This window comes from Prinia subflava, chromosome 1 (assembly GCF_021018805.1).
Source record: "Prinia subflava isolate CZ2003 ecotype Zambia chromosome 1, Cam_Psub_1.2, whole genome shotgun sequence".
Taxonomy (NCBI): Eukaryota; Metazoa; Chordata; class Aves; order Passeriformes; family Cisticolidae; genus Prinia; species Prinia subflava.
The window spans coordinates 11,736,430-11,763,133 of record NC_086247.1 but is presented as its reverse complement, the minus strand read 5'-3'; the positions used below and the strand labels follow the sequence as shown (position 1 = coordinate 11,763,133).

At 39.1% G+C, this 26,704-nt stretch overlaps 1 protein-coding gene across 1 annotated transcript; it reads left to right on the top strand.

The window, feature by feature from the left end:
• Positions 1 to 1,517: 1,517 nt before the first annotated feature.
• FAM91A1 (family with sequence similarity 91 member A1) lies at positions 1,518 to 26,704 on the top strand. Its single transcript, XM_063415237.1, has 24 exons — positions 1,518 to 1,749; positions 3,497 to 3,581; positions 4,264 to 4,415; positions 5,228 to 5,285; positions 6,798 to 6,865; positions 8,048 to 8,161; positions 9,188 to 9,278; positions 11,337 to 11,399; positions 12,474 to 12,580; positions 13,366 to 13,404; positions 13,508 to 13,620; positions 14,507 to 14,625; positions 15,040 to 15,152; positions 15,355 to 15,441; positions 15,853 to 15,985; positions 16,604 to 16,752; positions 17,163 to 17,297; positions 19,439 to 19,552; positions 20,464 to 20,536; positions 21,766 to 21,915; positions 22,408 to 22,515; positions 22,760 to 22,883; positions 23,914 to 23,983; positions 25,548 to 26,704. The coding sequence occupies exons 1-24, from the start codon at positions 1,678 to 1,680 to the stop codon at positions 25,722 to 25,724; spliced, it is 2,514 nt and encodes an 837-aa protein (XP_063271307.1). The 5' UTR covers positions 1,518 to 1,677; the 3' UTR covers positions 25,725 to 26,704.

Sequence of the window (26,704 nt, the reverse complement as noted above, 5' to 3'; positions counted from 1 at the left end):
CCTGTGTCTTACTGAAATTATTATTCAAGTGCTGGTGCCTCTAACAAGAAAATTTACCTGAGAGCCATCCAAGAAAAAACCTGTCCTGCCCTATTTAAAGGTGTATCTTAACTGCTGATATCAAAAGCAAACAGACAGTACCAGTCAACAACCCGTACCATCTGGTTTATGTGGCAATGGGCAAGGTAAACCACATTTTTTATGAATGTCTTTTCACAGCTTATTTATAAACCATTGTGGGGTGTGACAGAGAAGGGCTCTTAAATGCAACAATTGGTGTAAAAAGAATTGAGGGATGATGTCAGACTTGCAGTCTGTGATTGTTCCTGGAGTGAATCCAGCGATATGAGCAGGGAAGCCTTATCAGAGATTCTGGAGGTCCGTGAGCTGCTCCTCACTGCAGGGCACAACTGTGTTGGCACCATGGGGCACCTCCAGGGGCTGAGGCTTTGTGTCTCTGCAGTTACTTGTTGGTGGGAAGATTCCAGTGATGCTGAAAAGCAAGAACTGGGTCTGCAGTTCTCTAGGGATTTACTGAAATGTAACAGAGCACTGAGTTTCCTTCTGCTGCTACTGGTCCCCTTTCAGCTGTCAGCACTGCTCCAAGGTTATTACTGAGAATGCAGCAAACAGCCTTGAAAGTTAAACAGCACAAGGGATCAGGGCCTCACATGCTTATTTTTTTTCTTCTTATACACAAAATTATTCACTAAAATGTTGCATAGTGTTAAAAATAGAGCCCTTCCCACATCAGTAATTCCCTAACAGCATGAAAATGCTTGGCACTGATTTCGACACAGGTAAAATCAGAAGCACTTAGACCCTAGGATCAGGAGGGCACCTGCTGCTGTTTTATTTGAAGCAGTCTTTGGTGACATTCTCCCCCTGCTCGGGACCCGGACAGGGGGTACAGACAGGGTGGACTGCTCCTGGCACTCAGGGCTGCGAGCTTCAGTCCTGGCTGTGCACAGCGGGGCACACCGAGCTGCGGCAGCCCCGGCTCAGCGCAGTCAGATCGCCTTCATTCAGTCCGTTCCATGCCACGTTGGGACGGTCTGCCCAGGGAGCTGGTGGAACCACCGTCCCCGGAGGTGTTTAAAGGAAAACTGCATGTGGCATTCAGTGCCATGATCTATTTGACATCGTGGCGTTCGGCCACAGGCTGGACTCGATGATCTTGCGGTCTTTTCCAACCCAGTTGATCCAGTGATTTCCTGCCGTGGAACACTCGTTTGCGCCGCTGCAGCCGCCCTTGCTCTGAGCAGCCACTCGCGTCTCCCCGGCTGGATCCCGAGCACTGCGAGGACGTTGTTGTTAAACCAAGCCAAGCAGGCAGCAGAGGCATTTCAGGCCTGGCTCTGTTCCTGGTCAGTGTCAACTGGCGGTCGGGGGTCGCAAGAAGGTGAGCGATCGCCTTTCTGAGGCACCAGCACCGCATCAGAACCTCGCCTCCCGGCCCCGCCGCGCCGAGCGCCCGCCCCGCCCGCGGAACTGCGTGCGCGGCGCTTCCGGGGCGGATCGGGGCAGCGGCGCCGGGCGGGAGGCGGCGGGCGGAGGGCAGGGCAGGGCAGCGCAGGGCGGCCCCGGGCCGCAGCGGCTCCTTCCCGGGGCTGCAGCGGCTCCTTCCCGGGCCGGAGCGCCTCCCGGCGGCGGGGCCCGCAGCCCGGCCTGCTCGCCATGAACATCGACGTGGAGTTCCACATCCGCCACAACTACCCCTGGGCCCGGCTGCCCGCCAGCGTCAGGCAGGTGCGGGCTGCCGGGCTCCCGGCGCGGGGAAGCGGCGGGGAAACCCGGGGGACACGGGGCCCTGAGCCCTGCCTGCTCCGGGGCGAGGCGGGCGGGCCGCGGGAGTGCGGGGCTCTCTGTGGGGCTCTCTGTGGGGACAGGGATGCTCGTTCCCTCTGTGGGGAAGGGCGCCCTGTGTGTGTGCGTGGTGTCTCTGGGAGAGGGCAATAAGGGCACGGTGTGTGCTCTGTGTGAGAAGCGGGGAGTGTGTGTGTGTGTGTGTGGCCTCGGTGAGGAGAGGGGGAATCGGGGTGCCCTGGGGTCCCAGTGGCCAGAGGGAGATGTGGGGTCCTCGCTCAGCCTGGGCAGGTGTAAAGCAGCCGAGTCGGCGGTCCCTTGTGCCACCCCTGAGCGGAGGGAGCCGGAGCAGGACAGGAACCTTCGGAGGCTTGTGCAGCCCAGTGTTTCAGTAGGCAGAGTATTGTTTGCTGCAAGTGGCTCACAGAAAAGAAAACCTCATGAAATTGTGATTGCCTGGATTTAATGGGCCTCTGACAGCAACGAGGAGGTATTGTGTCGAGTTGAGAGGAGGTTCTTGTTCTAAAGTCTTAAAGTCTTACACTGCTTTAAAGCAGATGCTGTTAAACAATTCCTCCTCTTGCACGGAGGAAGGGTGGAGAGGATGAATAGTCGCTGCAGGCCACGAATAATGCACTTTTCTTGAGTTTGTGATTCCAGGAGCAGTAAGAGGAGAATAAATGATGATTTGTCTTTACCTGTCCAGCTGAATGCCATATTGTTGACTTTGTGATTTGGGATAGAAAATATGCCAGTATTTTTTGCATTATTTTCTTTAATGTAACTTATGGAATACTGTTTTGTCTACTTTAGTGTTAATGTAGTCCTTAATATTTTTGTCCTTTGAGCAAACGCTTGGCTCCCTCTTTGGATTTTTAACCAGTTCCAGACCCTGTGTCGGACATCAAGTGTTGCCTTTCTAGTACCTAATTCTGAAGTTTGTGTGCAACTTTCATGTTTGTCCCATAAACACAGTAAAGTACGTTTTTGTTAAAGGATCTCTTTTAATATAAGTATCAATGAGGGAACTAGAAGAGGGAAGAGAAAAATCAAACAACCCAGATCACTTGTTGCATATGCAGAGTGGAAGAGTAATATGGGGTATATTGAGGGGACAGTTTTTGAAATAAGGCATCTGAAGTATGAACCAAAGGTCTCTTTTATCTTCTTTCATGATAGTCAAGTAATGTGCTGTGCTTGTTCCTTAATCTTGTGACCTAGGATCACTTGATAGTTTTACTTCCTCAAAGCTGCAACTTGAGCTGGTTCACTTTTTTTTCTTGGATGTTAAAAGTTTCTTAGGTGTAGCAAATAAAGCTTCACATCATTCACCAAACTTGTTTGTGCTGCACTAATTCTGAGTAATTTCTCAAGGCTGAATGACACTGAATGCTTAGTAAATGTTTGATGCATCATGTCATTGATTTGAACATTAGATGCTCCCTTTTTATCAGTGGTACTAGGAAAGAAAGAATCTAAAAACAATTGCTTAAATATGCATCCTATGTAGAGACCAATTTAAAGGTATTTTTGAACTCAGAGAGACTAAAGATACTGTCATGTTGAACTCGGGGACGCCCTGAGCAATGACAGCTGCCTGCATATGTTTCCTCATAAGACGCTTTACAGTGGTTTAACTGACTTGGTGGGGGGTTGTGCAAGTCAGTTCAAAGGCCTTTATGTTTTCAAGGGTCTTGGAAACTCCCAGAGGGAATATGAAAGGCAAGTCGTACTCTACAGCATCCGCAATCAGTTGCGGTACCGGAATAACTTAGGTGAGTAAAGAGGCAAAGTAACTTGTGATTCCTGCCCAGTTCTTCTGTGTGGAAGCTTGCCTTTACTGTAAAACTGCCAGAACAAGTCCAGTTCAAAGGTTCTTCCTTCCTTGAAAATAAGCGCTTCTAAATAATAAAAGCATGAAAAATCCGGACTTTTGAGTCCATTTGGCAAATTTTCTAGCAAAGCGCTCTTGAGGGTTACTGAGTTTGCAGTTGGAACTGAATTCCAACTGTAGTTCTGCCATTTGCCAAGAAATTAAGAGATGTTAAGAGAGGGTTTGCTAGTTAAGCCTGTCACTAGGTGAGATGCAGACAAGTTACCCTGACTCACAGGAGCTTTTGGCTATGACTGTTTTGGAGACTTTCAGTTTTGTTTACATTGACTGAATCCATTTGTCTTCCCAAAGCAGATAATAATTTCACTAATTAACAGATAATTTTCTACCGGCTGCATGAGTTCTGTCTCAATGGGCCACTTCCTGGTGACCTTTTAGATAAATCTGTTCCTTAAAGTCTTTGAGTCTACTTGTATCATGTGTAGAAATCCTTGGATGCTAAATTCCTTGCACCACTACTTTATTTTACTTGTAGTTTTCTGTCGATGGCTATTATGCAGTTTTTAATCCATTTTTAAAAAGTTGAACATCATAAAACATTGTAACTTTTTCTCCCCTTGTAGTTAAGCATGTCAAGAAAGATGAACGTAAATATTACGAAGACCTGTTAAAATACAGTCGAGATCATCTCATGTTGTACCCGTATCATTTGTCTGACATCATGGTAAAAGGTCTGAGGGTAACACCGTTTTCCTATTACACAGGCATCATGGAGGTGAGTGCACAACTGTGGTGGGGAGATGTTGTTCTCTGTCTGGAGATGTTGGTAATGGCCCAGTAATGCATACGAGGCAGTGTCAGGTAGATTTTTTGGTTTTGTGTAGGCCTGCCAAGAAGTAAAGGAACAGTAAGGAATGTTTGTAGAGAACTGCTTTTACCTGCAGTGTTTTCCCTTCTGCTCTATTAGCCATTCAAAAGCTGGACTGTTGTCATATGGAGCTGGGGTGGGACTCATTCTGAGACCAGACTTTCTCTTCTGATGTTTGAATTTTGTGAGCCTTCACTTAAAGCTGTAAAAGGAATACCTCATTTTAACCATATTGGAAACTTTTTGAGAAGCCTGAAGCAGATCTGTTTCTGTGAGAACAAGGATGGTTCTGTTTTCTGTCAGCATTCTGGCAACCTTCTTTTATTTTCAGTGGATATTTGAAGTGCTTTTATTTTATTTTGTATATAGTGATTTCAAATATAATGGATTATTTGTTTGTTTATTCTGTTATTACTGTTAGCAATTCTGTGTGCTGCTTTGTTTTTGTGAAGAGAGATATAGGATTTTGTTTATTAAGCTTTCAGCCAACATTTTTCTGTGCAAAGCTTACATTGAACAGAAGTCTCACATTTTATGTATTTAACTTACTTTATTATGATTAATCAAATAATTGTCAAGTTTGATAAGGTAACTGACTTTAATAGATCTGTTTAAATTTCATTTCACCCTTAAAGTTAAAAGGACAGGCAGAATTTTGGACCTGCCTCTCTGAAACGATGACTTTCTTGCAACTTTAAAAGTTTTATTTTCTTTTTAAGGATATAATGAACAGTGAAAAAAGCTATGATTCTTTACCCAACTTCACTGCTGCTGACTGTAAGTATTACCTAGATGAGTTAGTGCTTTCAGTGAGTTAGAAATAAGGAGCTTCTGAAAATGGATTTGTGGGCATCTCTTTGCTTGAATATGAACATGTGAATGAAGGTGTAAAAACATTCAAACAGTGATATTAAGGAGTGTGTGCTCCTCATACAGAGTTCTGTCTCTGCAGGGAGGACTGGAATTGGGCTGGTATGAGTACAGATAGGCATGGTACAAAACCTTGCTCTTGCTTGTTGTGCATTCCTGTTTGCCTGCACTTCCCACTGAAGTACATCAGTGCTGGTCCTTCCCCTGTGTGCGTTTTTGGCGTGTGTTGGGCAGGACACAGAGAGGCTGCTGACACTCCTGTGCATTGGCATCAATGTGGATTGAGGGATGATGTACCAGCAAAGAGAGGCAGGAGGATCTGAATGTTGCAGATGTCTTATTTGTTACACCTGGGTATGGGATGGGGAGCTCAGGAAAGGAAAAACCTTGAACCTGGTGGAGGAGACCGGAGTAAATCAATAGCCTGCTGAGAAGTCTTACAGAGCAAAATGTAAACTGATGGCACAGGGAAGTTGTTAACCTGCCACTGAAAAGTTATCTATCACTAACACATAATTCCTTGCCTTTGGCATGCATTCATAAAGTTCTTTTTAAGGATAGTGTGTAGTCAGGTGAGGAGTAGCCTGCAGCTTTTGAAAACAGTTGGTTTTGGTTTTAGAAGGGTATTCTCAGTTAATGGCTAGTTAGCCTCCAAGTAATGTTCACAGAAGGGAAACAGATGAGGAAGAACTTTCCTCAGCACCATCTTCCTTGTTGGAAATCTAGTGTTAGGAGTTTGAAGAAAGAAATGGTTTTCCTGTTCTTGTTTGATTACTGCTGCCTACCAACAGTTCTGTTATTTTAGCACAGCTGCAGATTAGTGACTGCAGTGTAATTGACTTAAACTTCCTTAATTACATCGTTTCATAAATGCTAGTGTTGAATTAGAAAGTTGGAGTTAAAGCTGAGACAGAATATGGCTTAAAACTAATGAGCAATTTCCTACTATCTGGTCATGATTCCTTAATGGTTGAAGGCTAGAGATTATGGAATTGAATTTTTATTCAGTTTAACTATATCTTAATCATATTCCCTAGAAGATTAAGTGGCCTTTTGTGTCTAATTCTCAGAGTTCTAATCCAGTGCATGGCATGGGCTTTGTTATGGGAAAGAAAAACTATCAATATTAATCTGAAGTTGTTGATGGGAGTATAGGAAAAAAGGACTTGGATTATTACCTGCTACCCTGCGATTTGAGTGAGAGGGGATTTCTTTTTTTTTCTTTTTCCCTTAACCTATACGCAGTGAAAGAATGGGGATGGACTATGGAATGAATTTAGCTCCTGTAACTGTCCTTTCATTTTTGATAGAGTAAATAAAAAGGTTATTTAAGAAGAAGGTCTGATTTTTTGAAGAATGTTTAATATATATTCATCTTAAATCTGTCTTAAGATAGATAAAACCTTACTTATTTTTCAGGTCTAAGACTTCTTGGCATAGGAAGAAACCAGTATATTGATCTAATGAACCAGTGTAGGTCTTCAAAAGTAAGTTTGTCTTTCATTTTCTCTTCCTCTCTTTTACCCTTCTGTCCCTCTCCCTGATATTATTCTATAGGAAATGAAAAATGGAATCATTTTCTGGCCCTGGTCAGTTTAATAGTGTGGCTAATTGAGTGTGATGTAGTGTATTGTTAATTATATTATGTTTCCTCAAGTTAATAAAGAGCTTTTGGTTTAAAATTATAGTAAAGGAAAATATATTAATTACTACTTTTTAATTTTTATTAATCTTATGTTTTTGGAGCTGTACATTATGATACCAGATCACTAATGTCTCCTGGCCTCTATAAGCAGGGAACAATGATACTGGTTCTGAAAGAATTATTCTGTTTCTATGTGGGCCATTGAGATCCCAGTTCATTCTGGAATAGTGATCTATGTGGGTCTAAATTCTTGCAGTGTGTGAGTTTTTGTCTAAGACAATGCTAATGAGTGCACAGACATCCTTGGATGGGAACAGCACTGTAGCAGTTGGTAGAAGTAGAGCCTTTAGTTTGCAACAGTTCCTCCCTTTCTTCAGGGAACTCAGTAGCTTCATAGTCCTTTAATTGAAAGTGAGCTCACCAAAATATAGGAGCTGATAGTGAACCAAAAAGTAAGGATTGTGCAATGAAAGGGAAGCTATTCAGCTCTATAAATAAACAGTATCCTCCAGTTTTTCTTTCGTGGATTGACGTTCACTGTACTTTTTTAGCACTGTGCTTATTGAGAATGTTGTACTTTGTCCCTTAAAGTAAATAAAAGGTGTTCCTAAAATGTGTTTTTTGAAATCACTGAACTTCTTTAAAATACTTTATTTCTACACTTGTACTGTCTTACCTGTTCAAATTAGGAAATGTCACAAATAGTTTAAATTTGGACTTGATCCTAATATGGTGGAATAGTGTGGATTTTAATTAGCAACACCTACAATATGGATGAGCTTATGGGAAGATTTAACAGTATCAGATGGAAGTATTTTTTTTTTCCTTTCTATTTCCATGTGATCTAAGAGAGGAGAAAAACTTTTACTGAATGAGAACACTAATAGCCTGTGTGTCTCCAGTCTATAAATATATTGTACTTAAAAATGGATGTTTATACAGATCAGTTTTTGTAAAGGTAAATGAATGTCTGTGCATGTGAAGTGCTCTTTATTCCTATCTCAAATGGACTGTACCACTGCAGAAATTTTTCAGAAGGAAAAGTGCCCATGATCTGTTACCCGTGAAGCCCGTGGAGATCTCCATCGAGGCGTGGTGGGTTGTGCAGGCTGGTTACATCACTGAGGATGACATCAAGGTACTGTATGGATTGCATCTCTAAATCTGAGTGAATACTGATAGTTCCTGAAAGCAGGGGCTTTCTTTCGTGTGAAGTACACAAAGATTATGTTACAGATTGCAGCAACTCTCTTAGGAGTACCTTAGAGATTAGAACTAACTGTGATGTTTTCTTTGACATGTTCTGCCCTCTCTCCCCTTTGTACTTTCTGCACTGTGTACAGTACAGAAGTTGTTTTGCTTCAGCAAATCTGTGGTAACTTATGTGCATGATCATATGTTTTGTAGGGAAGAAGCAACAAAGTATGTTTTCTTAAATTTCGTATTTAAGCCCTGACAGGTCGGTTTTGACTGAACCTTCAACTCCACTGTAATTAGTATCAGAATGGCAGTGGATTTGATACATATTTTCCTTGTTTCTGTTCTTTGTGTCTGCTTAGTTTTTCATTGTTTGCACATAAAAAGCTTGTGAGATGACTTGCTGTTTCATCCTCATTCTGCTTTCATTTCTCACAGGTGTTTTTACAGTCACTTGATCTGTATTTATTTTCTTCTCTAGAAGTTTTTTGTTTAGATTAGAACATATTTAAAGTAGTGATGGAATCTCTTTTTTTTAATATCTTAGGCTACTCATATTCGGACATCCCAGCAACCCAGGGTAGCTAATTTGAAGGCAATTCCTTTGATACTGTAATGGGCCTCTTTCTAGAATGTTCCAGTTGTGTGACTGAACACTCAGTATGGAAGTTTTAAAGAGCAAATCTGTTATACTCTGGACTTCACTTGCCAAATTCTTGTGTAGTTAATGTTCTTTCCTAGAGCATGCATAATTTTGTGTGGGGACAAGCTAAAAATTTAGAGACTTTTAACAGGAACTGCAGTAAGTTCTTCAGTGCAAATATTTTGGTTAGGAATGTGGGTTACTCCCTGTACTGTTATATTACTTACCACTGATTGGAAGCTTAAGTGTTTGGGAGTTTTTTGAGTGGTATTAAATTGCACAGATTCATTTCTACAAGAAACTAATATGATTTTTTTAACCTAGATTTGTACTACATCAGAGAAGTCTGCTATTGATAAGATAATTGATTCAGGTCCTCAACTTGCTGGTTCATTAGACTTCAATGTAGTTCACAGTAAGTTTTAATGAACATTTCTGATTTTAGATCTTGCTTAGTAAATTCTAGTAGTGTCTGGAAACTAGGAATGAAGGTGATGTAAACATCTGAGGCATAAAGGAGAGTTGGAGGAAAGTATTCAAAAGCTTGTACAGGCTGCAGTCTAGATCTTGTAAATGGTTTATGGGCGAGCAATTAGCAGCTCTGTTATTGCTCTGTTACTGTTTGAGTCAACAAATTCTTTCATTAGAAGCTGTCAGTAAAGATTGTGGGGGAAGAGAATGTAGATGAGAACAAGAGAAACTAAAATTAAAAATGTCAGAATCCTGAGTAAAGTTCATTCCTTGCTTTTCAAAAGAGAGATTTTTTAGATTTTTCTACTATTTTAATACCATAAAATGGGGCTGTTTTATTTCACAGAAGTCTGTAGCTGTTAGTGGTTTCCCATTTCAGTGTAACAATTAATAGGTAAATCATGTTAGGGAGTAAAAATTTACTGCCAAAATCCTTATTGAAAAGTCTTGTCTTAAGGGCTTGGCTTACGACAAGCACTCAAACCTGCACAGTGCAGTTTTTAATGAGAAATTGAGACAGAATTTCATTGCCTGTTACTGAGCAGAACAAAACAACAAAAGTAAGGCTGGTGAAATTCATACTCTTGAGGGAATCTGAAAAGTATAAGGCTTAATAAAACTTGAATTCCAGAACCACTTCATAACCTTTCCTTATAAATGGCCCAGTGTTTTTGGAGAGTGCTACAGCTCAGATTTAGTAGTTTTAGAAGGATCTAATGTATGGAAAAAGAATGTACATACAATTAATGCAATGGGACTGTGAGAAGGATCATATTTTCTGGGCAAAGAGGTCTGCTGAGTCTAAACTAGGATGCCACCATTACAGTTCAGGTGTATAGATAAGGATGTATCAATCATAAGAGCTGAATCTAAAGGAGAGACAGTGTAAAGCAGGGTTAGCATGTTGATGACTTGTACTGTCATCCTGATACATTAAAGCTGGCTTGTTGATACACATTTTGTAAAGCTGGACATGTTACTGTGGGAGCTGAACAGTGAATCAGCCTGAATTCAAGTGAGTTAATGGGTTAATGCAGGCATTTTATTTAAGGTCTGATTGAGGATGGTAATTTAACTAGATACATTATAGTTGTACAGGCACACTATAGCTGAGCTCTCTGTGTGTATAAAACACCCTGAGAGTTCCACTTCAGGTGTTCAGTAGCACTTCCCCTGAGTGCTCTTGGTAACCTCACCACCATAATTAACACACTGTAGATGCTCTGATCTTGGCTACCACCAAAGAAACCACAGAAAATAAATTTGGCTTATTTATGCCGTGCAGTTCAGCTTTATGCCTACCTATGAAGTACAGCTAATGTTCAAGAAGCATTTAAGCAATGCTTTGAGGTGTGATTCTTGGGCTGTGCTGTGCAGGGCCGGGAGCTGGACTCCATGATCGTGATGAGTCCTTTCCAAATCAGCACACTCTATAATTCTATGGTAGCTGTCACAAAGCTTAGGCTCTTAAAACATTACATACTACATAAAAACATTACATACTGTAATGTTTTTCCCTTTCTTAAGAACTTCTTATTGGCTTCTCTGCAGAACTTAGTTGAGATGCTTAATGCTCAAATCAGTTTCAAGCTGGGAAAGTGCGATTTAAATGTTTGCCATATTTTTGTTGTTGTTGTATGCAGTGTCTGTACAGTGATGATAGTGAAAAGTAAGTTAACATTTAGGCAGAGATTTGCTGATATTTTTTAAATGGAGCTGCTTTAATCTGTGGTCATTTTGCTATGCTGTCCTGGAAGTACTTGTAGGGTTCCAAGTGTGCTGCATCAGGCTATAAGAGGAACTCTGGTTTAGGGTGGTACCTGGTTGGTATTAGGTGTGGTTTATTGATCTGTCATTGCAAAGAAATATTCTACTGGGGAGGATATTAGGAAAAATTACTTTGAAATCTGAATTTGCTCATGGGGAAGTCTGTTTTATATCTTCAGTATTTTGAAAATGCTTTTTTCTTCTTTTCTAACATGTTGTCCTTTTATTTAAAAAGGTTTGTATAACAAAGGATTTATTTACCTTGATGTACCAATATCTGATGACAGCTGTATTGCAGGTAAGTAAATATTTCATGTTGTCATACCTATGTTTTCTCAGTTTCCTTTCAATTGCCTTTTAATTCTCTGTCTCGGAAGCTGCTTGTCTGCGTACATGTGGCTGCTCAAAACAAAGCATTTGGGCTATGAAACTCTTTACTGACTAAATGTTTTCAATCCTATTAAAACATTGGGTTTATTGTATATAGGATTTATTTCAACTTGAATTTTTAGGTTATATTGAGTGCATATTTAGGTAAGGTGAGATTCTTTTATGGGAGTCATGGCATGAATTAATAAATACCCTCCTGTAAATCTGTAATATAAAGGAAGAATAGCATAGAGAATTGTAGTTACCTTACCAAACGTAAGGTAACTTTTGACTTCTTTACAGACAGATATAAGGTTTTAATAGATAGCAGTTCTATTCTTCATGGGTATTGTCACCTCAGTTAGTCACAGACTGTGCCTGGGGACTGTGTAGGAGCTTGAACTAGCAAAGCTTGTTGGCTGGCCTTTGAGCAGCTTGTTTTGCTATGATGGGTCTCAGGGGTTTCTGAATTCACTATAATCTGCCAAGGCATAAGTTGTTTGGGACTTGGTCATGCAAAAGTACCTGGCATTGCTGTATAGACCTCATTTAAGTGAAAGTCCTCTAAATACAAGAGACTTACTGCTTAGAAAATTGCTCTGGAAGTCTCAGTTCTGGAGTATGTGGGTGGTGTGGGTTTTTTCATATCCTACTCCAATCACAGTTGTGATTTAATCTCCATCCACATTACAAAATCATTTTATGGGCTGGACACTAGAAATTATATGTAGTTGATGAGCTGGAAAGTGCAAGGCTATGGTGGAAGGTAGCGTGGCTTTATTTTCTATAAGAAAACATGTTAACAAGTATTACTTTCTTAAGGTGTGGGGCAATTTTAAATACCTCATCTGCTGTCTTCAGGTTTTTATTCTTTGTGCCTACGAAATCCTCAAAATTGCAGATATGAACACTAAAGTGTAAACTCATTTTTCTGTTCTAGTACAGTTTCAGTTCAATAAACTAAGTTACCAAATTGTAATTTTGAAAGTAATTCTTATTTCAGTGCCACCACTTGAAGGTTTTGTGATGAACAGAGTGCAAGGTGATTACTTTGAAACACTACTGTACAAGATATTTGTTTCAATAGATGAACATACTAATGTGGCAGAGGTAAGTAAAACTTAACCTGTGTCAGGGAGATAGAAATACTTGAAAATGGCCCAAAGCACACTGCTACAAATACTTAGAGATAGTAATTGATATACAGTGATTTTGTTTAGACATACTTAGGATGCAACCTGTTTAGACATACTCAGGATGCAACTTTTATAGTGCTTTAGTTTTGAAGGAGTACCTTCAGTTCAGTGAAGCAATTACATTAGCTGGAATGAATTTATACAGAGTTGACTAAAGTGGACTTTTATGTAAGTTAGAACTGGAAGAAAGTCTGTTTTGCTAATGTGAAAAAAGTTGAAGTAATTTTTTCTTTGGCAGTGAAAGCACACAGGGTGTTGGCTTAAAACAGGAATGTAGCTTTTGCATAAGCATACTTTGAGTATGAGAAATATGTTTTCATAACGTCTTCTCAAGAATGAATATCTGAGTATCTTCTTGCTGAATGAATATCAGAAAAACACCCTTTAAATATATCAGGATTTGATTTGCTCTTTGCGTGTCTTCTGATGTACATGGCTAACCTAAAATAAAATATACATGGTTAGCCTAGAAGTTACGAAGTGGACTATAGCCTCATATTTCTTCTGCATGCTTTCAAGTGGGGCAGTTATGAGGTTTCATGCTTATTTTTCATCATCTTCGATGCAGAAAAATTGCTTCTACCAGTACAGGCTGGGTTTAGAAATAAGACCAATAAAAAGATGCCAAATCCCACAAATAGTGATTACCTGTCCTGTTAATTTGCTGACTCGTCTTCTTGTCTTTTTTTTATTTTTAAGCTGGCAAACGTGTTAGAGATCGACTTATCTTTAGTAAAGGTATGTGTGTACAATGCATTTGTTTAACTGGATACAGAAAGTTCACTGTCTTGCACCCTTGGTTTCACACAGCAGTTCCTCACTCTGTGTGTGTGTTCTGTAGAATGCTGTGTCCATGTACTGTCGGTTAGGCTTCGCTCATAAAAAAGGCCAAGTAATAAACCTGGATAATCTTCATCCATCATGGAAGAATGTTCCTTCAGTAAACAGACTGAAGTAAGTGTCTTTCCTCTTTCTTGGGCTTATTTTTCTCATTGAAGGGAAAACTTAGAACATCTAAATTAAAGCTATTGGTTGCTTTCTTTGACTTCTGCAATAACAAATCTTACTTGACTTTCTAATGTGTATAATGACAGGAGTACATGATCCTCATGTTAATCTGAGGATGAGGAATGGTAATTCAGCCTGTAAATTCAGAGTACTCCATTTGGTGCTGTCACTTAGTGCTGACTTTTTGACCTTTAGGTACATAGTTGGTCACTTTTCCAGGAGGTGAATATGCATTTGTTTTAGACTCCTGGAGCCAGAAATAGCAGCTGAAAGTGTGTTACAGAGGCTGTGCCTCTTGGCACTGCTGGCAGTGAATATGTGCATAGAGTTTGCTGTCAGGACCCATGAGTTCTGTCAGTGACACTCTCATGTAAGGGTGCATCTATATCACTTCTCAGGAAACTGCTGTTAATACCAGTCAGCAGAGTTCTCTAAGTTGAAATGCTGGGTTGCATTAATTAGGAATTGTTAGTTGCTTTTAGTTAAACATCTACTAAGCCATTTAAAATTCCTACTATGCCTGTTTTCTTTAATGCTTTTTCAGACTGTGACAACAAAGTGGATTAGATTTTTTTTCCACTGGATTCTTCAATGATGATGGTTTGATTTTTAAGATCTTTTCACAGTCTATATTTTCAGCCATCCAATAAGCCTTTCTGCTGAAGCTAAAGCAGGACCCTGAGGGATATTAAACTTGGCTGATTTAGGGCTTGGACATATTGAAAGACATGGGTTGGGTGTGCCTGTGCATGGACTACTAGCACTGAAAGGCAGAGATACTTCTCTGGTGCTACAGTGACCAATAGATGTGGATTTTAATTCACATTAATAGGAGTACTTTGGATCCTCAAAAGATGCTGCTTTCATGGGACAGTGCGGAAAACAGAAGTCCTGTACAGGAAGCTGGGTCATCAGCCACAGATACAGATACCAACAGTCAAGATGATCCAGGTTAGCACTAGCATTACATTTTAATACAATAGGATCAATTATTTTATATTTATAGAGTGGTGTAGGCTGTAAAGAGATCTGGAAACAAGTGAAACAGATTATGTCGATCCTTTTGTCCTATGGACTACTCAGTGGGGGAGGTGGTGTCTGCTTCTTGATTTAAGAGTCCTTAGCTGAATAACTTCTTTCTGAGGATGAGACTGATGTGTATTGTGGATATAAACTTGACACAAAGATACCAACTTCTGAATTAAGTTAATCAGTAGCTAAGTAGTAATAAGGGAATTTTGGTTTACTTGGTATGGTGATAACTTCTTCATTTTTTGTTTTCTTTTTTATTAGATTTGATTAAACTTGATACCATTTTTAAATAAAACCAGTGTGATCATCTACTTCCTTTTTGTTTCCTATTAGCTGAAACAGCCAGTGTGAGCAGCCTGAACTTGTCCAGTGGACACACGAAGCGCATTGCCTTCCTGTTTGATTCTACTCTCACTGCCTTTTTAATGATGGGAAATCTCTCACCAGTATGTCCCAGTTGTTTTATGTATTATGCCAAGAATAAATATGTAGAGCTTTAAATTGCTTTGACATCAATATAATACAGTTTTATTTACAAATAAATACTAAAACACTTCTGTATTATTTGTTAGGTAGTGGTTTTGCTTAATACAACTTCTGCTTGCCCATTCTATTCTCAAAGAAGATAGTTTTGTTTTGTTATTCCAGAACTTGAAGAGTCATGCAGTCACTATGTTTGAAGTTGGGAAACTGTCAGATGAGAGTCTTGACAGCTTCTTGGTGGAGCTGGAAAAGGTAAATTGTTACATTTGACAAAATGCTTTTTCAGCACATGAAGTGTTAAAGTGGCAAACTCTACCTTCTAAAGATAATTCTAGAAGGACAACTGTAGAATCTGTAGGAGAAGTGCTGTTAATTGCTGTATCATTCCATATCAGTCAGGATGACTGGACACTTCTATCCTTTTACCTAAAGAATGAGTCATGGTTCTGATTTATAGATATTGTCTTTGTGTACTTTTTGACCATTCCACTAACATGGCCAAGACCGGCTTTTCATTTAATAGTTGCTGTAGATGACCTTTGCATATAAGCTGCAGGGTTATTACTCAGTTGCAAAGTTTTAGAATGCTAATTTGTTCATCTTTCCTTTGGTGTAATTGACCCTTATGTAGACAAACTGCCACTTGTTTTGTTTCTTGTTTAGGTTCAAAGCACAGGAGAGGGGGAGGCACAGCGATACTTCGATCATGCCCTTACGCTGAGAAACACAATCCTGTTTTTGCGGCACAATAAAGACCTGGGGGCACAAGCTGTACAGCCTGATCAACCAAATAATGGTACTGTGAGCACTTCTGGAAATCCTTCTAAGTTGGTTTACTTATCTGCCATGGATGCTGCTCTTGTAGCAGTCAGTTATCCCTACTTGTTTAAAAATATTTTGAAATATTTTTCATCATCCTTTGAGCCTGCGTTACTGGGTTTGCTTGTTGAATGACAGATTTGGTTGCCAAGGCTTGCACTTAGGATGCAGAGCAACAGATGAAAGAGTAATAAGGGCAAGACAAGCTGAACTTGAGAAAGACATTGTTTCAAATCACTTGCTTCTGAAAGCCATATAGAAGAGTCAGCTTCAGCTGTTCTGTCAAAGAAACATTTTTCAAGCCATGAAAAGGAATGTATTCTAATAGGGATAATTTTTTAGGTTTTTCTTTAAAGACTTAGTTACCTCTCACAGTATCTCTGTGTTTATTTCCTGTGTTCAGTTAATTAGTGAGGAACTCGTTCGGTGTCAGACAGCCCTGTATGCCTAGAATTGCTAAAGTTTTGTACAGATTTATTAAAATTCGCTCTAATTGTTTAAAACTTCATTGTGGAAAATACAGTATTCATGGCTTAGCAGAGAATGGAAATCATAGTTTGTTCCATATTTTAAGAATCTTGTATTTTGAACATAGGGTTTCCCTTGGACCTGTTACGATGTGAGAGTTTGCTTGGTTTGGATCCAGCGACCTGCAGCAGAGTTCTCAACAAAAATTACACTCTGCTGGTTTCCATGGCACCACTCACCAATGAAATTCGACCTATTAGCAGCTGTACACCCCAGGTGAAAAATTTTGTCAGATGTCCCTTTTAAAGTGACAAAATTATTAGCATGTAGAATATTACTGTAATTTATCTAATAAAAATGTAAGTTCAGGAAAAATGTGAATATTTAGTAAGTTAACTTTGTTTAACTTATTAACAGTTTTTCTGTTCAAGTTCGAGTCAGTGACAGATATTTAGTTCTTGAATTTTGATTCACAGAAAATACATTACTGTCATCTTTCTATGAAGACTGCTGTGTCACTGGACTAAGCACCTAGAATATAGTTAGTGGAGAGTAATACATTTGTACTTCAGTGCTCAAAAACTGGATTTATATTTCTTTAAAACTGTTGCTTCTTAAATTAAATCTGTATGAATGATGGTTGCAATCTGAAGTTGTTTCTAATTTCCTGAACAATCTCTCTTCAGCATATTGGGCCTGCAATACCAGAAGTCAGTTCAGTCTGGTTCAAACTGTATATATACCATATAACTGGACAAGGACCACCCTCCCTCTTGCTCTCTAAAGGAACACGTCTTCGAAAACTCCCAGATGTTTTTCAGGTAGTCTGTGTATGGATTTATTCTCCCTTCCTTCTCCACATGTTTCAAAGAGATCCTGTATGCTATTTAGAGATAACAGTTGAAGTCAGAAGTACAGTTCACTGTAGGTAATGTTCCTTTTCCAGAATCAAGTTTTATGTAACATCTTGGTTTGTTTTCTTTCAAGGTTCTGAAAAAGGAATGCTACTTATGTCTCTCCCTTTGTCAGAATGTGGCACCAGTATATTTGATGCCACACCTTTCAAGTTTATTGTAAAACGTGATACTGCAGTCATAAGAATTGAGGTTTGTTAGCCCATCCACAGAGAGTGTTAGAAAGATGTAGAAGAGCTGTGTGAAAAGATAGAGACCTAGTATACTGTGCTTTTTTTAATATTGTGCAAGAAAATGTCAATTCTACATATAATTCTGCCTGGTTTAGATGGTTAACATGATCACTTCCAGTTTATCCAAATCTGTGCTGGAGACTTCGGAGTCATTGGCTGTAATTCTCCCTGAAATTTAAATGACAGAATAATTAAAGAAAGGTTGCATTTGGTTGGAAAAATGGTCTTCCTAGCCCTGTAGCATGACTTGGAGCAGTGTCTGGAAGCAGCAAAAAGCAGCACATTATGTAATACTTCCTTGTAAGACCTTGCCACTCCTGTTGGAACTCCCTGGCTGCATGTGATTCTCTGTACACAGAGATTGTGACTCAAATTGTTGGCTCTCCACTGATGAGCTGATTTCCTCAATTCCTTCCAGCCTGGAATCACCCTAACTTTTTAACATTCATATAGTGCTTTGTCAAGGAGTTCCACAAAACAGTGATCAACTTCTGTCTGAAAGATTTCAGATGGTGCCTTCTCCTGACTCTGACTCTGAGACTCTATAAAGACAAATGTACCACAAAGGAGCTTTGCTGGGTAGTCTGTATACTAGATAAATGTTGGTGGAAAGGCCATAAGAACTTCTAAACTTGCCTGAACCAAAAAATCTTTGCATCTGTTGACTTTAATTTAAAATGCCATGGTCATTTAGCAGTGTTTGGGTCTTGCTGCTCACAATGGAATTTGTAAAATTGTGTTGTTCAAGTTTATAATTGCAGAGAGGCCTCTAAAGTTTTCATCTCATTTTTTTTCATCTTGTAGATACATGATGAACTAAATATATTAGAAAGGTTTGGAGACATTCAGAGAAGGAATGCATTCGTTGGTGTACCTACATCAGCAGTCCTCTCTAGCACTAGGATTTGTAGATTCCCTTCCTCAAACCTTTCATGTGTCCCTTTCCTTTATGATTTCAAAAATTTTGTGGATACCTGTATTTGTAAGATTTACTGTAAGATCACACAGGAATAAGTGAATCAAGTCTTCTAGAGCAGAGGTCATTTTGTGAGGTCATCAGTGATGACCTTGATTCAAACCCTAGTTTGTCATTGGTTCAAACCACCACTATATGTACAGATTCTGCACTTTTATTAGTGAAGAAGCATTCAGTGTAGTAACCTTGGAAAACTCCAAAATACTGCATGAATCTCAGTGTGCTGACAGGACAGATTTTCTTGAACTAAATGCTCTCCCAGTCTGGATTTTTTTTTCCCGTATATATATAATATAATATAAGAATATAAGTGCTTCTCTCCTGCTGCTGTTTTGTAACATCATTTTCTTAGGGAACTGTCAAGATATTTCTAGAAATCTTGCGGAGATGCAGTGGAATTTAATCTTGAAAACTGAGAAACTAGGAAATGAGTGGTTTTGGCTTCTTGTTCCCCACCCTACCCTTGACAGATATTTTGAGCATTGATTTATCTTTGTTCTTTGCTGATAGTTTATCCAGCTTATATTTGCTTTTAAATTTACGTGGGATTATATCCACCTCCTATTTACAAGAAGGCTGCTGCAGTGGCCACATACCTTTGCTGGATTTGGTGACAGATACTTCAAAATAGCATCTTAACTTTGAGGTTGGCAAACTTGTGTCTTTACTGAGAACACAAACATGAGTGATCCTTGGTTACAGGTACAGCACTGTAGACCTGCAGTTACCAATGATAACTTCCTAATTGTGACAATGTGCAATGCCTAACTGTAATACTGCATTTTATGTGCTTAGATAATTCATTACTACTGCACACTCTCTTCATTTCTCTCTTCCAGGGTTATGATCGCTTACTAATAACATCTTGGGGTCACGACCCAGGAGTAGTTCCTACTTCAAATGTGCTCACAATGTTGAATGATGCTTTAACTCATTCTGCTGTTCTAATTCAGGTACAGAGCGCTCTGTATAAATGATGAAAACCTGCATAATTTTTTGAGTTAAGCTGTTCTGTGGTAGAAGATATTAATGATGTAAAAGAGCTACACACTTGTGCCAAGAGTTGAAAAATATGTTTAACTTCTGTAAGAGTGCTGCTGTGATTCAGTGGTGATTGAGATAGAGGTTTTGAACTGAATTCACATTATAGATATGTTATTGTATTATGGGCAAGCATAATGAATTTTGATAGCTAAAACGGGAGATAGTAAACTGGGATAAATGTGAAGGGTCCACGAGGTTTTTAGACAGCAGTGACACAAGGTAACTGGTATTATGAACTGTTATTTAAGAAATACAGCTTTTCAGACTGCTTGGTATTTAGCTCTTACAGTAAAGTATGAACAAAACAGGCTGTTTATCACAAACAGCAGAATAGGCTGGGTTTTTTCTATTTGGAAGAATTAAAATTGTTTCCTCATCAGTTTCTTTGGTTCAGCTGAATGCTCAGAATTAATCATTTAAACAAACAGATGCTTAATATTGTAACAAACATAAAATTACATGTTCTCAAAGGCCAGCTTTTAAGCAGTGTGTGACTGCTGAAAAATGTTCTGTGCAGGGGTGGGAAGTCCCTCTTGCTCCAGAAGTGCTCAGCCTTTAGAAAATAGTTTTATAGCCTGTAATTGGAGAGAAACATTGCTCCTCTTCAGTGAAACTTAACCTCACTGTGTTTACCACATGCATTTAAGGGGAAAGGTGGGGTACTTCAATTATTTCAGCTAAGCAAGATGTTTAGTGTATAAATATCTCCATTGGTTTGTTTCATCAACCTGGCTGGTACTCCTTAAAAGGGAGCAGAAGTAGGACTGAGCTAAGTTGATGAGTATTTTTTCTGTTCCTAATTTAATTTCTTGGTGTTCAGGGTCATGGCATGCATGGAATGGGAGAAACAATGCACATACCTTTCCCTTTTGATGAAGCTGAGCAACAGGGAGGTAACAGATCATCTTCAATGTAATTCCTACATTACATTACACATCTGTTGCACATCACCTCGTGCAATAAGGTTGCAAGAATCCTTTTAAAACAAATTTTGTCGATCTTATGGGTCATATGAAAAAATGGAAAGTTTTAAATGGTTGACAAGTCTCTTCTGAGCTTAGAGATATCACCTTCCCCTTTCTATCTTTTCTGTCCTAATTAGAATGTGTTTTCTGGCCTCTTATCTCCTATCACAGATGTAAAGAAGTAACTTTCACAAATACCTCCAAATTTGCCTTTGTGCATACTTGCTTATTAACTAGCATATTTGTTAACTGCAGAAGTAATTCTTCCATATTTTATATTGAGCATTTCTTAACTGTAAGACAGGTGAGACCAAAACTGAACAAACTTACCTTGATTATTAGCACCAGAAACCTACTATGGCAGTTTTGTCCTCAGGAAAAGCTTTGCTAGCAAAATCTATTCCTTCAAAGTCTGCCTAGCTCAACTGATTTTGAAAGGCAGGAATTGAAAGTTCTCAATACTCCTTAATGAGTAGGATAGAAGCTTTGCATAATTGAGACTATAACCTCTCCAAGTTAGAGCTGTCATAAAAGTACGAATTTCCAGATACGAAATCTAAAATTATTTAGGCTACCGCTTAGAAAAGTCTGGGCTAAATAGAAATAAAACTAACTTCCTAATTTAGTTTTCACTGGGTTCAAAATTCATTACTATTATATTTGCTCTCTGATATGTCTGGTTTTTCATCTAGTACCAAGTTGGAAGTAACCCTGAAGTTAGAATCTCTCCAGTTCTGACATGAACAACTCAGTGTTGAAATTTCTTGTCAAGTTCTAATGCTGTATTCTAATTCTTCAGAATTTCAGATATGTGAAGCATATATCTTGCATTTTGTCTGCCATAAGACTCTGGCACTGAAAGAGCTGGACACCTGATTCCTAGCTGAACCTTGCCGTTTCTGCTGTCTGAATGTGTCTGTGTAGGAGAGAAATTGTCCTTTATTTGTATTTTTCTCTCTCCTTGACTCTACTACTATACTGTAAAATACCACGTCATGCTTGGTGTTATCCCATATCTAACAATGGGATCATTAAGTTGGAGCATTACAAGCAGGAAAAATCCAAATAAAACCTTACCCTGGCCTAGAGAGGAACCACATGGTTATGAGGAAGGCCTTTTGTAAAGTGTGCTGGAATATGTTTTGTTTCCTCCTTAGACTTCTCTCGTGTGAACATGGGCATTCATACAGCTTTAAAAATACTGAGAAACAAAGTGGACTTGCAGCATTTTTGTGGCTATGTCACAATGTTGAATCCTTCAAGTCAACGTGCTAACAGAAAGCTGAGTGATGCTTCTGATGGAAGAGGTTGGTTACCAATAATTGCCTTTTTTATCTGTATCTCTCTAATTTCACATACAATCACTTAAGCAGAGGTGAGCAAAGGATTAAATGCTTTGATTTGTAACCCTACAAAATACTATCCAACACAGATAGAAACTCATTTTGAGTGTAAATCTATGGGCAGTAGGCTTACTTCCTAATTCTTCTTTGAGACTGGCTCAGAAATAGCAAATACAGATTGATAAATGACTGAACTAGAACAGCCAATAAAGGAAAAATACTCTTTTAAATTTGTTTAAAAACAAATGGTGTCATTTTTATATGCCAGAGCTTAATCTTTCATAATTGTTGAGGATCCCTAAATAACTCTTCAATCCCAAAATGAGTCCAGCCCTATGTTTCTTCCTATCCTTTCTTCCAGTTTTATGGCTGTATAGTCCTTGATAACTAAGGACTGTAAAGGTAACTAAACTTCTGTTCATATGCATGTTTATGTAAGAATTACTTTGCCTTTAGGAGAGACTGAACTGGCATCAGGATCTGATGTAAATGGGAGCACAGAATCATTTGAGATGGTAATAGAAGAACCCTCAATGGATTCTGCAGTCAAGCAAAGCCTTGAAGGTAAAAACATGACAAATGGCTTGTATTAGGGATCTGAGTACATTGTTTGATTGTTCACTGGGACAACTCCAATGCAAAATTCCTCTTCAGATTCCCTTAAATATTTGAGCAGTTCAGTAAATCAGCTATCTTTAAAAAGCTTGAACTGTCTAGTGGATCCAAATCTAGGATTTTTGACCCTAGAATGAGTTTTCTTGCTTTCTTTTTCTTACACTTTGGTTATCCCTTGTTTTTCTTTCTGTAGTACCCACAACTGAACTGGAATGGGTTCCCCTGGAATTATGCTTCGGCATTCCACTTTTCAGTTCCGAGTTGAATCAGAAAGTCTGCAGAAAAATCGCCACTCATGGATTATGTAGAAAAGAAAGGTGAGTTGTAATTTATTGGTTGCAGGTTTAACAGATGGTCTGTCTGGAGCTTCTGCAAAAAGAGATACGTACAACTCAATGACTGTAAACCAGAACTGAGCTACATTTAAAGAGCAGCCAATTCTGATGTGTAAGGGAGTTGTGTTTTGGCTCATAGATGTGTAGAAATAGTTGTGGTAAGATTAGGATTAGGCTTTTTTTTTTATAGTTTCTGTAAAGCAAAAATTAATTCTTTATTGTAAAATGTCTATGAGCAGACCAGGAAAAAAATAAATTTGGGTGCCTTCCTACTCACTTTCCTTTCTTAGCCTAGCACAAGCTTTTTTTTTCCTCCTCCTAACTGTTCTGGAGTGAGGGAGGAAAGCTTTGATTTAAAATGCATTTAGCTCTTATGGAAATTTTTTTACTGTTGGTATCATACTTAAAAAGTTTAGTCACAGCTTATGATCCAGCTATCTAATGCTTTTCACCACAGCATTTTTTTTTACAAAAGATTATTCTTTCAACAATGGGATTTGGGGTTTTGTTTCTTTTGTTTGGGGTGTGAGGGCAGGTTGGTGGGGCTTTCTGTGGATTTTTGTTGTGGCTTTTTTCCCCTAAGGCACAGTTCTGGAAATCAAAAGTAAGGCTGCTTGAAAATAAGGCTTAATGCTCTTATTATAGTAGTTGACCTGCTTTTAACAATGTGTCACTAATCAACTTCTTAAAAGTCATGTTACCAGACTGTCCTAGATAAGAAGGAGTCTAATATATTACTTATTTTACATAAAATAATATTTTTCAATTGCAGTAGTTTCATTTTATTCAGCGTAAATGGTGTGGGAAATAGCTTTTACTTGACTAGACTCAAGAGCAGATGAGTCAAGCACCTCTTCAGTGATGACAGTATTATCAAGCTTTATGTGTGAAAGCTTTTCTCACATGATGTTAGATACTACTGGAGTTATTTGTGAGCAAGTTACTATAGGTGTACTTTACTAGTAAAAAATTGTGTACCTTGACCATAGCTTCTTTTCTTCTGTTTTTACAGCCTTCAAAAACTCCTACATTCCAGTAGAAAGCTGTCTCTTCAGGTCCTTAATTTTGTTCATTCATTCCAGGTAAGGAACAATAATCCAGGTCTTAATTGTTGTGTATGATTTATGATCCCTTTTTGCCCTCTTACTTGCCTTGGGTGTATGAAAACGTACATGGTTTGTTTGATTTGCCTTTTCTTTAAATGGTAACTGTATTAAGCACTCAAGTGCTACTTGAAGGACAAAGCAAGTACATCCCTGTCCCTATCCCTGTCCCTATCCCTGTCCCTATCCCTGTCCCTGTCCCTATCCCTGTCCCTGTCCCTATCCCTGTCCCTATCCCTATCCCTGTCCCTGTCCCTGTCCCTATCCCTGTCCCTATCCCTGTCCCTATCCCTGTCCCTATCCCTGTCCCTATCCCTGTCCCTATCCCTGTCCCTATCCCTGTCCCTATCCCTGTCCCTATCCCTGTCCCTATCCCTGTCCCTATCCCTGTCCCTATCCCTATCTTTTTTTTAGCCTCATTTAATACTTGTCTCGACTCTGTGGTTGCTTCTGGTGTGTAATTATTTTCATTGTTTTTTATGGCACTTGCTCAGCCAAGTTGTCCTTTACTCCTGTTGTTACACAGCCTACTCTGCTGGTTATGGGGTGGCTGCTTGGATATGCTGGAGAGATTTGCTGCAAACTAGGGAGATGCTAAATTCATCTGCCTCTCAAGTCAATGTTTCCTTAGAAAAAATACATTAACATGGATTTCATGCCTGTTACTTTTGTACTTGTCCTAAGATCCTCTAGACCTTGGTGTTCAATGAGTATAAATATGTAAAACTACATACTCTGGAAGGATTTTTTGGGAGTGTGGGTAGGAAATAGGGATCTTGTGTAGTAAGCAAAAAGGAATGCCAGGTCTGCAGCCTGCTCTAGTTCTGCATGGAAGCAAGCCATGTCCTTGTGTAACATGGAACATGCTTAGCTGCTCTGTCTTATGATACTTATCTCTAAAACTCTGTTTTTAGTAAGATAATGAATTTGCAGGTTACTTAACTAAGTAGTGTTATGGATGGTGTCATCCTGAAACTGTCTCCTGATGAGACTGTTGGAGATTCCCCGTTGGTTTGAACCCTGAAACCCACTGTCAGTCTCAAGTGACTCCTGTCCTAATGTGTTAGATGTTATCTCTGAGATACACTTTTCTAGATGATGTCCACAGAAAGGAAAAAAAAAAAAAGGTGCTGCTGTGAGTTTTAAGATGAGAAAATCAAATTTCTGGGAAATACTACCCCTCAGCATATGGTTAAGTAATTACCTCCAAATCCATGTATCCATCTTGGCATGGTACAGGATAAATAGCAGTCTGATAGATGTCCTGGAGATTTTAGAACTTCCTGTTCATTTTTTCTAGGTCTTCAGTTTTAAGTCTCAAGCTTCCCTGAAGGTTTCCTGGAAACCAGATCAGGCATGCAAAGGTGCAGCTGAGGCATCTCTATGCTAATTTCATTTTGTTGATTCTGTTTTCACTTCCGTAATTATTTGGTATTCATTGGATTATAGTAACACACTTCAGAAACTCAAAGTGTAATTGCAGATTAAATTAACTTGTCATATTCTTTGTTTTAAGACACGATTTTCTTTGTTTTGCTTTTAGGAAGGTGTTTCAGCGCTGGATCAGCTCCATGATGCTGGTTCTTCAAGTTCACTTCTGCAGCCAATTTCTGCAGACATGGGGGTTCCTCTTCCTGCCAAGAATCTCATGTTCAAGGAAGGTGTATTGTCTGAATGGAATGGATGGGCCCCTTCCTCAGTTTTTTTCAACCACACCTAGGGAACAGGTCAAATAGAGGTTCTTGTGCATTGATCACTAAATGCCTTTCTTCTATTACGGTTAATTCCTAGTGCCAACCACTAAGAAGTGTTCTGCTGCTGCAGCATATCCTGTGTAAAAGTAGTGTTACAGAAATGTGTTGTGTTGCAGTATTGGGGAAGTACTTAAACTGTCTAGAACTTGTTACTCATTACTGCATATCTTGCTGCAACAGAGAGCTTTTTAGCTGTCAGCACTATTTTTATCTTGAGACAATCTTTCTTTTATAACTAAACATGCCCTTTCTAGGCTTTCTGATGATTGTTAAATTTCTATGCTGTCACCACGATATTGCAATAGTAGTTTTCTATGTTCGTTACTCAGACATAAATTCTGTTTAGTTTTGTACTGTATTACTGAAAACTTTTCTGTATAAAGGTAAGAGATTTGGCTCTTCCTCTGAAAGCTCAGTAATACCAACTGATTAAATAAAAGTATCATGATGATATGGGGCATTAAGGATTGTTGAATTCTGTAGTTCAGTACAATGGAAGAAGGCTGAGATAGGACTCAATGTCCTGCTGATGACCTAAGGCCACTTTGAAGATCAGTGGTGCACTTCCATCTCTTTCAGTATATGGTGGAGGTACGGAACTGTGGAAGATCTGAGGTGGTTATCTCTGTTTGCAGAGTTCTTAATGATAATGGATTCATCCTCCTCTTGGTACGAAATCAGGAGTGTCTGAGATTTGATCCCACTGGGAGTCTTTTGCTGTAATTTGAAGCTGGTGATGATTCCTGTGGGCATAAATTGAGTTTTAAGGTAGATGACTAGTTATGTCCTGTTGATTAATGTTTGAAAGAACAGAGCTCTTAATTTTGCACATCAGTTGTTAGCAAAGGAAGATAACAGCAGAGGATGTGAAGACAGAAAATTCAGTGAATGTGTGTTCCTTGAACTATTAGCTGTTGATCATGAAAAGAATTAACAGTAAGCTTTT